The sequence below is a fragment of the Diadema setosum genome, chromosome 2 (genome assembly GCF_964275005.1).
Source record: "Diadema setosum chromosome 2, eeDiaSeto1, whole genome shotgun sequence".
NCBI classification, from domain to species: domain Eukaryota; kingdom Metazoa; phylum Echinodermata; class Echinoidea; order Diadematoida; family Diadematidae; genus Diadema; species Diadema setosum.
This window is the reverse complement of record NC_092686.1, coordinates 3654449-3671276: the sequence shown is the minus strand read 5'-3', so window position 1 is coordinate 3671276 and position 16828 is coordinate 3654449. Positions and strand designations below refer to the sequence as shown.

At 39.3% G+C, this 16828-nt stretch overlaps 1 protein-coding gene across 1 annotated transcript in view; it reads left to right on the top strand.

Annotated features, from left to right (window-relative positions):
- Positions 1-545: 545 nt before the first annotated feature.
- Positions 546-16828, top strand: part of LOC140246137 (uncharacterized) — a 35508-nt gene continuing 19225 nt past the window's right edge. Inside the window, exons 1-14 of the mRNA XM_072325575.1 lie at positions 546-663; positions 2677-2783; positions 3378-3453; positions 3860-4114; positions 4874-5137; positions 6034-6156; positions 6599-6707; positions 7484-7942; positions 8841-8987; positions 10664-10916; positions 12337-12479; positions 13744-13818; positions 15546-15695; positions 16526-16563. Of these exons, the coding sequence (XP_072181676.1) occupies positions 646-663; positions 2677-2783; positions 3378-3453; positions 3860-4114; positions 4874-5137; positions 6034-6156; positions 6599-6707; positions 7484-7942; positions 8841-8987; positions 10664-10916; positions 12337-12479; positions 13744-13818; positions 15546-15695; positions 16526-16563 (2217 nt within the window). The 5' untranslated portion in view covers positions 546-645. The remainder of the gene's footprint in view (positions 664-2676; positions 2784-3377; positions 3454-3859; positions 4115-4873; positions 5138-6033; positions 6157-6598; positions 6708-7483; positions 7943-8840; positions 8988-10663; positions 10917-12336; positions 12480-13743; positions 13819-15545; positions 15696-16525; positions 16564-16828) is intronic.

Genomic DNA, 16828 nt, shown 5'->3' with positions numbered 1-16828 from the left:
CTTAGCAGACTGTAGGATGTCAGTTGTTTGGGTTTTTGTTGTTTGTGTGGTTTGTTTTTCCTACCCTTAATTAATGCGTCACTATATAGTGACAGCATCAGCACTGTAAGTCGATTTGTAATTTAAGCATTTGAGTAAAAGTGAGTGGGTTCACCGGTTATGGGCCGGATTGGGTGGGGGTGTCTTGTTCCCTTAGGCCTTATTTTGTGTTTGTTTTTTTCCTTCGTTTTATAGTTATACAGAATTCTTACTTTTTCATTCGCAATGTATTGACAATGTGGAATTTATGTTGTTATAATGAAATTTGTGTTATCTTGTTATAACGAAAATTGTATACTCAGTATTGTTTGAAAAATAAAAGATCGACAAAAAAGTATCAATGGGGATGGGCTGTGTACAGCCCAGTTACCCCCCCCCCCCCCCAGCTAGCTCCCCGTGCGTACGTACGTACTCGACCCAAACCAAAGAGATATAGAACCTCTTTGACCCAAACCAACAAAAGAAAAAAAAATAGTAATCAGCTGCCGTGCGCTTTGTACATTATTGTGTACATATCACGTAGATGCGAGGTGTGGGTAGCGACAAAATACGCACACTTTTAATTCTTCTTCAAGCAATTCTTTTTCAGATTCTAGTGCCATCAGTATGAGTTCACCAAATGAGGCAAGTAGTTGTCACAAATTTACATACTTTCTTGATGGATATAGTGCTGATGTGGGAGTTACGATAACTTCAATTCTTCCTGGTGTGTTACTTTAGTCCCAAGTGTTTCATTTCATGTTAGTAAGCATATAAGGATAACGTTAGTGGTTTCAGCTACAGTGGATTAGTTCTACTTCTACTAGGCCATAGATCTAGGGCCTAGTGGTAGAAGGCCAGGAGCTAGGAGAACCTGTACATGTCCTAGTTTCTGAGAAACGACTAACGTTTAATAGACAGTTTAGCTTGATCTGCGGACTAGTCTAGTTCTCTATCTAAAGCAGCTAATGTAATGACTTTTACCTCCGCCATACGGCAAGGCAAGGCCAAATTGGCAAGGGGGTAGTGTTAATGTTTTTGTCAGCGTTTATTTGTTTGTCTGTTTCAGTGTTTGCAAAATAAATTTGATTAATTTAACTCAACAAGTTGTGAATGCATTTGGATGAGACTTACAAGAAAAGTTAATGACACGAAAAGGAAGTTGTTCAAACTAATAATCTGAAAGAACAGATTAAATTTTTGTAGCATTCGGGTAACCGCGTTGATTCAGGATATCTTTTAAAACTTTTTGGAAGGATTATCATTGACATTGGCAAGTACTAGATACCCTAGTAGTGCCAACAAATAAATGAGGGAGTTCAAACTGTTTACATTATTGTCATTGTATTAGGCAATTGAGGTGTGCATGTGCATGATACTTAATAAGTGAACTGAGTGCACACTCAAGGCGCAGCGTACAGTTAGCTGTTGGTGAGGTAGACTCTGCCCGAGATACAACAGGAAAACTTCTTTATCATTGGGAAATAAAAGTGTAACCTTTGGGTGATGTCAGCATGCGTGTATATGGATGGAAATATTAAACTTAAAGCTGCTTGGTGCATTGTGGCGGTCTGCGCTCTCCACCAAGTGCTTTTCTAGACTACTACTAGTTGTGAGATGTATGTTTGAAATTTTGACCAAGGGATTAGGGTCTACTTTTTTATGCTTTTTATGATCTCACTAGAATTTTAATGTCTTTTTTTTTTTTTTTGGGGGGGGGGGGGTTCATTTGATTGCATTCACCTTCATAGAGTGCAGTGAGAGTATGAATATCCGTCTTCATTTCAAAGTGAAATTATCAAGTCATAATGGGATCGGGCTAACAGATTTATCTCTAGCTCTTGCTCTTCTCTTTCCCCATTCACAATCCTTGCGTTCATTTGCCAGAGCTACCAAGTCTCGCGCATTCTGCGTGAGACTCGCGCATGTAGGGTCCGTCTCTTGATCTCACGCATGGCACCCATTTTTCTCACGTGTCAGGACCACTGATCAGATGCCTATAATAAGGAGCATAGCTCAAAGGATTAAAGTGATAGTTGCAATTGAAGGTATATTTCCCTTTTGTCTTTCAAAATAAGTAAAAAATAGTCACTAAGTATGCACCAGATCGCACCATTAAGAGCTAAGAATTGAAATAGCTCCCTACCATCGGAGGGAAGACATCCCCTTCCCATACCATCCCCCTGCTCGGTCGCTTCACTCCCTCACTCGCGCGCACGGGCGCCGAGTCGTGATAATCTCACTCATAAAATTTTTTTGAACTTGGCACCTCTGATTTGCAATCAGAGTCATCCCAAGCCAGATATGTAGTCTTTAAGATGAGAGACAGCCACCCATCATCTTCCTAACCTTTATTCAATTAACCCAAATCCATATCCTTACCCTAAATTCCTTTGGAGACTGCATACCCAAGCAAGGAATACAATGTATTCACACACAAAAAAAAGGGGAAAAAATATCAACCATAGACCTAGTTATAAGAAACACAAAACGAAAACAAAATTAAATACACAAACTTAAGTATTCACAATTCAAATGTATTGATAATTATAGAGAACTTTTTTTCCATTTTTGGTGGCTGTTGTAAGGGAACCTTGCCTAGACGAATTTGGATCTCGAGCTGTAGCATAATTACATTTTTTTTTTCTTCTTCTTCAGACCATTGACACCTTGCTTGTCACTCTGGCTAGCATGGGCTTTGATCTAGACCGAGGACAAGCTGCTATTCGAGCTGGCAAGCTTAGTGTTCATGAAGCAGTTGAGTGGTGAGTAAAACTACAAATATGACAAATTTTCTTCCAAAGTAAAACACTATATTTTCAACGTAATGACCAAACCTTGTTCTAATATTTTTCCTACATGGCAAAAAGTACCTACTGTCTGATGACTGTTGCTTTTCATCTATCTGGGGCAGCAACTGATGAAGTCAGGTATATAGTATGTGTGAGTTGTCATGCCCTTACATACAATGTGTAGTCCCTTCGTATGATGTCATTTGTCCAGAGTTTTTCTCACGTGGATATGTTTGCTCACGTTAGACAACGACTAACCTACATGCATCTTTTAATGCATGCTATGTATTCAGGGCTTAAACAGGGCAAATTACATGTTTACCAAATGATGTCTATATCTTCTTTTATGATTTTGTATTCTTTTGCTGTGTGATAGTTACTCTTGGATTTAATTTTTCACTTTTCCCAGATCTTCTTCGTTTGTATCACATTACAGTACTGTAGATCATTGTTCCACCATGTTATTTTTATAGAACTATTCAGCTCTCTAGTGTAGAACTGTAATGTGAAGATATCTTTCCAGACAGTATTTTCTTTTTCTTTTCTTTTCTTTTTTTTTTATTCAAGGCTCTTGCAAGGTGGAGATAAACTGCAAGAAATTCCATCAAGATCCACACCAACATTATCACTGAGGCCCTCACAGGTATGGAATATAATCCATTTTTAGCTCAACAAATGTACAAAGTGTGAAACAAGTATTGATGTGTATCATTTGGGTATCAATTACAAATACACAGAGTGAATTGAAGCATTGTCACTTGCAACAGTTTATAGTTGTGTTTACTCATCCTGAAACTTTGTTGTGTTTCCAATTTCATGTGCATTTGAGCTCTTACAATGAAATTTCCTTTCAAGCCAATACAATGCCCCATGAAATTGATGTTTGTGGATGCATTGTATGTGACAGACCTACTGTAAAAGTTTCTTTAGCACTGCATGATTGTGTGGCCCAGGGAGGTGGAAACCTCTTTCCACCTTCCTGTGTGGCCTAATTATGTATCTGGAAAATCACGACCAAGAAGGATTCATTCATTGGAATTCCAATTCAGGGCTCTTCCCAACCCCAGGACTACCTCCCTTTTAGCTTGCCACCAGTCAGCATACCAAGCACCTCCTCTTCTGGTGCGTCACCAACGGACTCTTCATCTCAACAACCTCCCTCTGGAAAAAGCAGTGAAGATGTCAAGGTCGTGAGTAGGTACAGCCTAGATGACAAAAAGCGAGAGGACAAGAATCGGTGGGAGAGAGAACAAAGGCAGGAATTGTCTGCCAAGTACAAGGAGGAGAGGATGAGGAAAAAGAAGGTCAGTTCTTAAAACTTCTTGCTCTCTATTGAACAAGAGTTTAGGTGATAAGGAAAGGCATCCTATTAAAGGAAAAGCAATTTACATAAAAGGTATACTATACATCAAGAAAACTATTGCATATGAAATGACACGAAGATTAAGCTTTTTAAATGCCATCAACTCTTGTAACATAGCCTCTTGTATATGTACCCCATGTAGTCACACAACTCTGATGTCTTGTGCAGGATGATTTAAATTATTTTGCATAGAAGAAGAAGAAGAAGAAGAAGGAGAAGAAATATTGTAACGAGTAGCGCCCCCACGTGTTGACCTTGAGAAATTTCAACCATAACAAATAGTGAAGGTTGACTTGCTTTTCCTTTTTGGTAAATATGAAAATGATTGATATGAAATAAAAACATATATACTGGGGATAAAGAAATAAAAAGAAAAAACATGATTTTAGCATATTTCCTATGTATTTCTGTATATTTTGGTAAATAGCGCCCTCAGTGGATGACATTGAGAAATTTCAAATGTTGGGTCATGTAGAGTATGAGTTGATCTACCCATGTGCCAAATATGACGGTCATACATCATATAATAAAGAAGTTATATAAGGGGGGGGATGTGCCCCCCCCTTGGGCCTGGAAGGGGTCAAAATAGCTTGGGCTTTATAGGGTTAAGAGGCCACATGGACTGAACTTATGATTCAACAAGCCTAATGGTCATTGAATCAAGTAATGTTCGTAATCTTTTTGGTTTTTGGAATAATAGGCTCACACACAGGTCCTCAGAGAGATAGAGGAGGATCGTAAAGCCAAACAACTCAAAACACCGAAGGATGTGCCTTCTACCAGCACAGCGCCCTCTGTGGCATCTCCACCTGCTCTTTCCTCATCAGCATCAGCTGGTACGGCATCTTCAGGGTCACTCAAGGAGGAGGGTGCCGAAGATAGAATGGACACACAGGAGGCACAGGCAGGAGATACCAAATCTGGATCGGACACGCCAAAATCTGTCACTCCGTGCACCCTGCAGGTAATGTTCTGGGGAGTGGGTGTTATGGTAACAAAATTGTGTGCAAATTATGGAACAGCAATGGAAGGGAAAGGTAGAGGAAAGCTGCATTATAGAGAACAGTCAGATACAACAGTGTGTAATTTGTTCCACATACATTTTAGACATGGCGTCACAGGGGAATTATACTCTTACTTTTAAAATCACACAAGACTGTTTCTGGTTGTGTAATCTTAGTTACAAACAATAGAATCATTTATGTATCTCTTAACCCGTTCATCAAGCAATTCTCTGAGAGGCCCCAATGCCCCCAAAAGAGATTCTTTTTGCCCATGGACAGAGAATGGAGAGGTTGGTAATCCACAAGTTCGAAAGCAGTCAAGCGGTTCATATATCCCCTTCCCATGGTCAACTGCATGTGCCATCGAACAATGAAAATATCGCTTGGGCCCAAGGTATAGAGCATGTGCTGATGGGCTCACAGACGTTTTTGTTATTCAAAATGAGGCTCTCCTGAATGGGGTCAGCGAACACATAAATGTATGGAACTCAGCCTTGATTGCTATGTACATCTTCATACGAGTTTTATAACAAAACAAGCTCAGACTACATTGGAAATAAAGATATATAATACTGTGATAAATGCAGTTTTCCTAGAGAAAGAGAACAAATGCTGATAAGAGAAACTCTAATCTTTTTATCAAAGCTATTTTTTCTGGGCAGTTATAACGCAAATAAACATGAATTTAGGCCACAAATGCAGGCACTCTTGTCTACGTATATCAGTTGATGCTATGGGAACCTAATATACGAGGTTCCCGGAAGGAATGGGTTAATTGTGTATGCCCATGGTGTATGTATGTCTTATCATTGATTTGGTCGTAATGTCTACCATGTGTCTTCTTTTCCCTACAAAGATTCGTCTTCCATCAGGACAGCATACAAGAGAGCAATTTGTTGGCAATTCTTCTCTAAACGATGTCATAACAAGACTCAGGGAACAACATCCTAGTCTGGGAGACAACATAGAACTCTTGCAGGTAAGTGACCCTTCTTTAATAGCCAAGCATCACACCATTTCACTCCCTATCAATATTATTAGCGGTTGTTGTTTTTGGTCAGTCTTTACCTCTATCTGTAAAGAAGGGTTTTCTAGCCTTTGTTCCTCAACAATCTCAAGACACCCCTCTTGATTTACAAATCTTTCTGGAGCCATAAGATGTGCTGTGAAACCAGAAATATCTGTGAATACAAGATTCAAGCACACAAATTTTAACATTTTGATTTTACAGTATTTTCTTTCAGACCTAACAATCAAAATTAGGGAGTAATTGTGATAACACAATATTTTGAATTGAGACTTATGAGTTGCTTGTTAGATGCTGCTGTGTGGTACATCAACATGACGAAGGGATGTTCAGATATGGTTTGCTGCTATGAGAGCTACTGAATACAATGAAATGGTGTTTTGTGTTCCCTCAGCCGTTTCCCCGTAAGGTGTTTTCCATTGAAGAACTGTCTTCAAGCTTGCACCAGCTCGGCCTGACACCAAGTGGAACACTAGTGGTTCGCTCAGGAAGCCCATCACAAGGTAACTGGTGAAGCACAGTGGATATCAACACTGCAAGAAAATATATAATGCATACCTGTGTTATAAAGGGTGGTCTATGCTGTTACATCTTTCAAGGAGAAGGTGTAGACAGGGTGAAGTATATTGGTGTATGTCCCAAAAAGAGTAGTATGCAACAGATACATGTAAAGATACTGGTGGAAATGCCTACAGCTGTTGGTGTGATTCTACCCATCTTGTGGGAGGTGTGATCACTTTTTGACATCACTGTTCAATATTAAACTTGACTTGTGCATATTTTGCTATGGGAATATACTATATGAGCTGAGAATTAATATTTGCTATATATGTACAGTAGAGATGGGTCTTAAAGATTTCATTTGAAGCGTGAGCCATTGGCATAAAAGCGTCTTTTATTTTTGTTGTCCAATGTACCTGTTGCACCAATCATTTATCTCATCCTTAAAACTGTTATGATACATTAAAGAGGCTGGCAGTAATTCTGATATTGGTCATTGCATTTTTGTGCACCTTTTTAAAGTTATTTTCTTAGTTGGAACAGAAAAAGTTATTGTGTTTACACCTAAACAACTGCTTAAGTGCATCTTTTGATCACAGGAGTGCTCAGATGATAATGACTGTGATGTGAACATCTGCAGTTAACGTTCCTTTAATACTGATATTTAAAACACTAGTAATTTAACACTGGTATGCTGATATTAGCCTTTTTGTACAAAATGTAATAATTTCACATGGGGAATGGGCCTCAGAAGTTTGTATTTCTCTTCACACAACAGCCCAAGCACCTAGCCTTCCTGTAGAGCTGAACACCGGTCAGCCTCCATCAGTACCTCTCCCAGAGTTTAGGGCCGGGGGTAGGGTAGAGCTAATGCCCCCACCCCCAGCCTCCGCTTCCATACCACTGCCCCACCAGTGGGGCCGGGGTCAGGCAGTAGGCGGGGGATCAGAGTCAGGGGAAGGGGAGACTAGCAACAGAGTGGCAGTTGATGAAGCAAACTTGGAGACCCCTGAGGAACCCATGAGAGAAGAGGATCAGGGTTTCGGTGGTGGTGGCGGTGGGGCAGAGGGGATGGCATTTGATGAGGCCGGACTTGGAAGAAGAGAGCGAGCTTTCGTTGAGGAAGAGGAGGAAGAAATACCACAGGAGGCAGACATGTTTGATGAGGAACCACCTGAGCTGGATGATTTTGCAGACCTGTTGGGTGCAGGAAGAGGACAATGGCCAGGAGGAAGAGGTATGCATTTTGCAAATCTGACTCTTTAGCTTCTGAAAGATTTTTGATAGTGTTTAATGGTACTTGCTAAAGGTAGCAGAGGATTTCACATTGTTTCACATGGGTTTAAGACATATTGATCATATATTCATGGAGGGTAATTTGCAGATGAATGTACTGCAGGGATGACTTGAAGTAGACAAAGAAACACAAACATTTCACACACCTCACACCTACATGCACATCTATGGAGCCACTGAGTGGTCAGTGATATGGTCAGTGGATGCTCCAGGTGTTAAAGGTTTTGTTTACCATTGGGAGCAGTGAATTTAAAAAATGTTAAAGTTATCACATTTGATGCATATATGCGTAGTTCAGTTGTATCACAAATCATCCTACCATATAAAAATTGGCAGTAAGGCCTAAAATATAAGGGAATATCACTATTTTTCTCAATAAACCATACACTGTAGATGGTTTCTTCTAGAATTTTTTTTTTTAAATTATAACTATCATTCATATTCTATATGTTATTAACAATACTTAACAATGATTAGACTGACTGAAATTTTAACATTGGTTGTTTCTATCGCTAACTCACATTTTGTAACTATTTTTAAGCAGTAAAGTTGGGGGTTTGTTTAATCTGCAAATGGCAAATAATGCCTTTAAAAAAGAAAGGCTGGCATGTTTTATAACACTAATATAAAGATGATTTGCTCTGTATATATTTCACTGATTCTCATTCATTAGACAGTGAATTTAATTTTTATATCTATTTCTGTTGTGTACAGATTTGCACCATGTGTTTACTCCTTTAATCTTTACCTGTGTATCTTTATGTAGTTTTTGTCAACAATTTGGTGATATTCCTGTAAAGACTTTATTCACTCACTTTAATACACCTGTCCACCTGCAGGCCGTGGTCAGCATGCGTGGGGCGAGGGAAGACGTCTGAACGATGGCGAGGGTAGGAGGTTTGACTATGGCTTTGCACGGCCGCACGGGAATGAGGAGGGAGAGGATGAAGAGGAGGTGGAATTGGCTCCAAGCCCCGCCCGGATAGGTGAGCCCAAATTTCATGTTTGCTTTGTTTTCTTTGTTTCCTCCACCAAGGGAGGAGGTTATGTATTCTTTGGCATTTGTTGGATGTTTGTCTGTGTGCAAAATAACAGAAAAAGTAGTCAACAGATTTGAATGAAACTTACAGGAAAGATTGAGAACAGCACATAATTAAACAGATGATTAAGTTTTGGAAGTGATCCGGGATTTTTTGTGGAGTTTATGAAGGATTTTCGATATTTTGGCAGGTAGGGTCAATGAACTTGGGAGTTCAAGCTGTGCGTTTTTGAGGTTTTCATATGTGCACTAAAGTGCATGCTTTAGTTTCTGCTGGGGTGAGGTGCACGGAGCAGCTTGAGGTTGATGACATACCAAAAGGCTTCTATATTGGGAAATCGGGTGACTTTCAACATGCATACTTATGGATGGAAATCACTGATCTCTATGGAAAACAAGATTACTGGTGAAAAGTAGCTGATTGATTGGCAGTGGTCTGCACTCTCAGAGTGCTTCTCAAGTTCGTTTGTTGTTTTCTGGTGGGAGAGTGTTCTGGTTTTTTCCCCAGTCAAATCTATGATGCTATGTCTACCAGTAGTGTAGTGGTAATAAGTGTAAATGATATGCAGTCAAACCTGCCATAGTGACCACCTGTCTATAAAGGTCACTCTTTTTTTCCTCCCTTGGGTGGTCGCTATAGACAGGTTTGACTATACATAGAAAATTATGTAAGGCATTGTTTTGATGGAGAAACACAGGCAGGACTATTGAGTGGATGTTAAATTACTGTAAACACCGAATATTTCAGGAGGTTTTTATTTTTGCGAATTTTATGAGTCAGCTGGTATTCGTGAAATTAAAGACACGCGAAAATGTTGACTCTGATCCCAATGTGAATGTGATGTACGTGTGTACACTTCTCCGTTCAGTACAGGACTCTACGATCGCGAATTTAACCACTCGCGAAATCGTCAGGAATTCCCGATTCGCGAAAATTTAGACTCGCGAAATATATGTTGTGTATACAGTATCAGATGGAGTGTGGGAACATAAGGAAGTGTGACCAGAAAGTGAATGGATGGGACCATGGTGGAGATACCAAAACAAGCTCTGCATGGAATATGACACTGAGGTTATTGACCAGGCCATTCATGAAACATGGCAAGCTTATTCATTAGCTTTGTCAAGCCTTCGGTTGAGGGCAGATATTGTCAAGATTATGTGTTAGACTGGAACAGTGTCAAAGCACAATTTTGACAATCAAAATGCAGGAAACACATTGTAGATCAAATCAAATCTACACAGATAAAGTGATCACAAAACTTCTATGTCTAGAATGTAGTACAGACAAACCTGTCTATAGTAGCCACCCAAGGGAGACAAAAAAAGTGGCCATTATAGACAGGTTACATTTATACACGGGTTCTTTAACATGCTTTGTCTCTCGGGGAATTTTTTTTTTTTTTTTTTGTGGTCTTACAAGGCAGATGACCGCTATAGACAGATGGTCACAAAGACAAGTTTGACTGTACATGGAAGTCTATCTGAGGAGTGGATAGCATGTTATTAAGTTTTGTAGTTTATTAGCCATATCATCATCCTGTGTCTGTTGTTGATTGTCTAATATGTCTATTTCTCTCGTACTCACCTATCAATGCCTCCCCCCCCCCCCCCCATATACAGCTGCAGCAGCCTTGCAGCGACTGGACAATACTGGCCCCACCCCTGTTGCTGCACGAACGTCTCCCCTAACAGAGAAGCCGGTGCCAAGTCTGCTTGACCTGTGCATCAAGTGCTCCTGCAAACGGTTGGAGAACCCCCAGAGTGGAGTCACCAAGCTGGAGGCAGTCCCGCCCAACCTCGCAGAGAAGCTGTTAAAAGAACTCAAGACAACGGGTCACCTTAGACCCAAGACACTGATGATGTTTACTCCTTGGTAGGTTTTCCCACTGGGGAGATTTGGGACACTAACTCATACTCATACCATACATTTCTAAACAGTGTTTTATGAATTTTTTGTTCTTTCATGTCACAAACCTTTATTTATATTGTTAGCTGAGAACCAGAAGGGCACTATGGCATTCTAAGATTTGAGCTTAAATAAAAATGGAACAATCAATGTTCATGAATTAAAAAGTTTACTAAATCAAAAGTATTGTTCTAAACATCAGGTAAGATAGTGACTGTGTGGTTTTGATATTTAACATTTTACTGATATAAAAATAGTTTGAAATTAACACTTTAATGTAGAGGAGATCAAGCTCTACAATGTGATACCAATAACTGAACCCCTCCTTCCCCCACCCCCCAAATGAAAAGCAAAAACAAGACAAAACAAAAATCCCCCGACGATATCGCCTTTTGCTCTTTTAGGAGATAATGAGTGTATTAAAGAAATTTCTGTCAATTTATAATTTGTACACAAAGACTCATTGTGATGCAACTTTGATGTGATTGTCTTAGCTTTGTGCTGTACATACTGCATTGAAGAATAAATGTGACCTAACATTGTGAAATATTTGTCAAAACTGATATATCTGTCAAATAAGAATGATTTCAAGTGCAAGTTTTCATCTTAGTGTCAAGGTATTGCATAGCTATACAAAAATAATCGAATGTAGTTCATTTATTGGTGTTAAATCCATCAAAATGATTTCTCACAAGGTACTCTTCATCACACAGAACAAGCACAGAATATGCAAAGTTGACTTGAATGCTGGCAGTTGAAAATATCTATAAGACAGATGTTGCCATTTTAGATGTGTAATATGACATTTGACATCCCTTTGGAAGTTGTATTTTCCCAAAGCAGACAGCAGTGAGGGAAATATTGTTTAAAGGGACAATATAACTCCCAAGGGACTGTCAAGTGTTTTATTACAACAATAAGCAAGGCAATATTTGTTCTACTGAATGGTCTACGTAAATACACATCATTTCATTGTAACTCATCAGCAGCCAGTCAAATTTGTTGAATTATATTTAATACCTGCTATGATGCCACTGCTGGCAGTATAACAAATTTGATCCTCACTGCATTAGTCATGTGATTGCATTATGACCAATCACCGACCAGTATTTATGTAGACCATCTAATATGAATTTATATCATATCAGGGCAATTACCCCCTGAGGACAATAACCCCCGCTAAATACTGGTTAGTGATAAGGTTAGAATGAAGATTAGGGTTAGGGTTAGGTTTACGATGAGAGTTTGGATTAGGGTTAGGATTAGGTTCAGGATTAGGATTAGCATCAGGGGAAGGGTCTGGGGTAATTGCCCAGGGAGTAATTGCCCTAGACCCAATTTAAATATGATGTAATTCCTGAATCTTTCCTCCTCTCCATCTGTGCAGCCACCTCCAACGTCTCAACTTGGATTGCTATAAGTATGCCACCAATGATTTGATGCAGACAGTGCGCCCCCACGTCAACCTTTCCCATCTTAGCTTGGCATCCTGTACATTCATCACCGACCAAGGGCTGCAGCACATCACAAGTTAGTTTGAATGTTACAAAGCTTTTGAAGTGTATATTATTTCGTAAAAAATACTTTCAGAAGAGTGTGCGAATGTATGTGTGCACCGACAGTGTTTGTTGTACACATCTACTTTCAGAAGAGTGTGCGAGTGTATGCGTGCACTTACAGTGTTTGTTCACTGTATTTTCTGTACACTGTATGTGGTGTTAGTACAGCTGTGTATTTGTGTGTTGATATGTGTGTTTGCACCCAAAATTTGCAGCATTGGAAGAAGCAGTATGTAAAGTGAATGAGCCAGTCTTTATTAATATGTACTTATTTTCTCAGGTTTATTTTTTTCCCTCCTGAGCACAAAGTAGTGTGCAAACCACATGAAGCGTGAGAGTCTTTGCATGTCGTTAAAATGAATGTAGAGTGCATGTACTGTAAAAGTGGTTTCTTTCGTGTACAGATACTTTCGCGGTTTCCATCGGTGCCGACTTTTTCGTGTGTGTTTAAATTCGCGGTCGGCACAGTTGGTGAATTCACAGTCGGCAAAAACTGTTTTATTTCGGACATGAAAACCCAAACTATAATCCAATTATTCTTTTATTTATCAAATAGAAATTAAAATTAAATGCAGGCCTACCTGAAATCTTGTCTCTCGAGTACTTTATAACATGCTTGTACCTACATTGCGCGGTATCGCTGTGTGTGTGTGTTGACCATCAATACACTCAATGCGCGGAATCTTCATGTGTGCATGTGCGCAATAGCGTTGTAACAAGCAGCGAGTTCAAAACATTTCCTTGCGTGGTTAATTTTGACTTTTCAAAACATTTTCGCGTGATGTTAAATTCGCAGTTCATCCTCAACGTGCGAAAAGCGCGAAAATAAAACCACCGCGAAAGAAACCACTTTTACAGTATTGTACATGCTGTTTGGTGCAGTGTCAGGCAAGTCTCAAGGAGATCTCCCATAACTGTTGCTATGGGAAGGAATATGTGTGATAAATCTGATTATATATTGAGGACAACTTGTGATGATTTCCTGTAAAGTCTTATCTACTCCATATGGCCACAATGTGCATACGCCTGTACATCGTGTCTTTGTAATCCTTTTCTGGAATGATCTTTCCTCAATTGCAATTATCAATTCTCAATCTTTATGGTTCTGGTAAATACATTTTGTTCTCAGTTCTTTGTTGAAAAGAAATTTATCAGATAAGAAATTAATTTTCTTTGTTAATCAAACTTTGCTGATTGCTATGCCGAACTTGTGCATGTCATCTTTATTTTTACAGGTCTGAAAAAACTTCAGCAGCTCAACTTGTGCAATAACAAGAATCTCACAGACAAAATCTTCAATGTGGTAAAAGGTATTGATTGTTGTTGTTGTTCTCCTACTGGTCCTGCTGGTCCCAAAATAATGAGTACACATTACTGTCAAACCAGATCTCCTGTGAAAGTGCACCTCACATGATGGAATATCAACTACAAATGTTTGAATGAAATCAAGCTCTCATTATGCATTGCATTATAACTCATAAAATTGATGGATTTAGTCATACTAAGGGATAGTTATGATCATGTATCACTTATATGCTTTGTCTCTTTTGACATCCACATATAGCTTGACAATGGGGGAAAAAGAATACCGGTATGTGGTATGTGTTGATTTTGATCATCAAACCAAAAGTTTGAAAGAGCATATTCTGAGTACAGTCAAAATCATGAAATATTATATGACTAATGTCTGGACACACTATGTTCCCTATCAGTTTCTGATATTCTGTGAATTTGTGAAGGTATTCTTTGACAGGAGTTTTGACCAGAGGAAAACAGCAATTTTTGGATATCATTGAAATAGACACTAAAATTGTTAATGATATATAAATCAGATTTGAGAACACTGAAATGTACATGTATCAAGTTGATTTTGTTTTTCATGTAAAGGCCAAATAGAAGTACAACTAAGAGCAGCCAACATTAAGAAGGGACAACTTAATACCAAATAGTCTGCCCTATATGGTACCATGATGAAATGCTGCTAGAGTATTTCAGACTCTGTGGTGCATGTAATACCAAAGAGTGAGTGGTTTCTGTATTGTATTACACTACCAAGTCTTAATCATTCACGTATACTCTAAGCTGTATCACTGAACTCTTTGTTCTAACTTATAACACATCAAGTCCAAGAAACCATATCTTGATTGTTTGGTGCTGTCTCTCTTTATTATAATTGTTATCATCTACCTCATGCGATGAATCCTTGATTCTGAGTGGTCAAATGTGCATTCTCTAGTTTTCATTGCACTGCCCGGCAGTCAGCTAGCAGTTTTTCAAGTTGTACATAAGCAAATCTTGCGCGCATATCTATATTTGCACGTTTTGAAATTATACTTTATGTAGTTTCTCTGAGAGCACAATTTCATTTCAATGCCTTTTTTTCTCATAAATATGTGAAATTATGTGGGATGTGATATATAAAACAAATATCAACTGCTTCTTTTGAGGTCCCTGCTAAAACTATTTGCCCTCAATAATTTCTCAACAGTACTCTGCCCTGAGATAAGCTGAGGGGCATAGCAATGTTGGGAAATCACTTCTGAGCAAATAGTTGTAACCGTGCCCCTTGAAGCAGTCAATATTTGTATACTATTTACTACTACTGTATTGTGGAGTACAGTAATAAATCACTCTCATCTGAGTCCTTTGGTATTCACATATAGTTTTGTTTTTTTGCCACTGAATATTCAAACACCTCTTAATCGCTAAATTTGTAAAGGGTACTTAAATTGGCAACACTTTTGTAAAAAAACAAAAACAAAAAAACCCCAAAAAACTCTGGCTTTCTGATTTTGTGCATACTTAGTGAATTCAACCAGAGCCACCAAATCTTTCTCTCATGTAAGATATGCAGTAGAATTAAGAACTGCCAATTTAGTCATTACTTGATTATAGTTTCTGCAGCAAAGTCTCTCAGGTCTCAGTGGGTCAGCATGGATTAGGATCAATGTTTTAGGAACCATTATCAAACTTTTTATCCACATTAGTTTGTTTGGGGTGGTTTGTGCTCATCCTTGTGGACATTTCATTCTTCCAGAGTTCCCGATGCTGAATGTGCTGCTGCTTGGGGGCACGTCAGTGACTGATGATGGCATTGAGACTCTTACGGCAGACCCGCCTCCAGGGCTGTCTTCTCTCAACCTCAACGAGACCAAAATTACAGACACTGCTTTGCTGTATCTTGCCAGTAAGTTCTTTAGCCCTACAACATGTCTGCGGCTATTCACAAAAATATAGGTATATCTCACAGAATTGTGCAACATTTTCCTCCAACTGTATACTTGCATTGAATAAAGCCCCAGTCACATAGACATGCTGGATCACCCCGGATCTGATCCGGGATGATCCGGGGAGAGATCCATGTTGACGTCTTCGGCATCCCTGGTCAAAAACATCCGGCATCATCCGGGGCCTGCCATGTAGGCCAGGCAACCCGGGACGGTCTGTGTGGCTGTCGTGTAGCTGCGGTGTTGGTCGGTGTAAACGTTGTGCTCTTTCGGCATGGACCGTGCAGTTGCTTGGTGGGTCTGGCATGGTCCGTGTAAGCTCCGTGTAGATGCCGTGATGATACCGTGTGCACAGTCATCAACTCTTGGGCGAAACTATCCCGGACCTCCCCAGATCATCGTGTAGATCCTAGGGGATCCTTGTTTATTTGTGACTGGGACCTAAAGCCTTTTGCGTGATGTGGTATGTATGCCAAAAAGAGAGAGGGGAAAAAATGGCCATGAAGAGACTGATTCTGGTGTGGAATGGAACAAAAATGTATATCAGGAGGTAGAATAGAATGCCACTAAGCTAACATGACAGGTACTAATTTCTATCTGTTCCTACATAAAGTGTGTGTGTGTGTGTGTTGTGCAACATCTTGGGGTTGCCCTTGAAGATGTTAACAGCATGTTACATGTTATTTTTATATAAATTGTAAGTTGTAATGTAATGTTTGGTGACTACAAATCAGGGTAAACATACTTCATCTCATTTTTAGTCTTCCTTGTACTTTTTTATTCTATGCAGGACTTCCCATTGTGAATCTGACAGTAGAATACACTCAGGTAAGATCACTGGCTAATGTAAGCTAGTGCCACACAGGATGCATTTATTGAAATGATTAATGCCCACAGGGTATCCAGTCTCTTCAGTCAAAGTTTGAGCCATTTTATTATTCAGTCAGACAATTTCTGCATGAGAACAGCATGCAGTATTGTAAAATTTGAAAGCTTCTCCAACAGAGACAATCCCTACTTATCAAGCCAATTACTCAGTAGGATTGAAAATTGCCATTGCAAACACTCTATGTTTGATGGGAATAGGATAAAA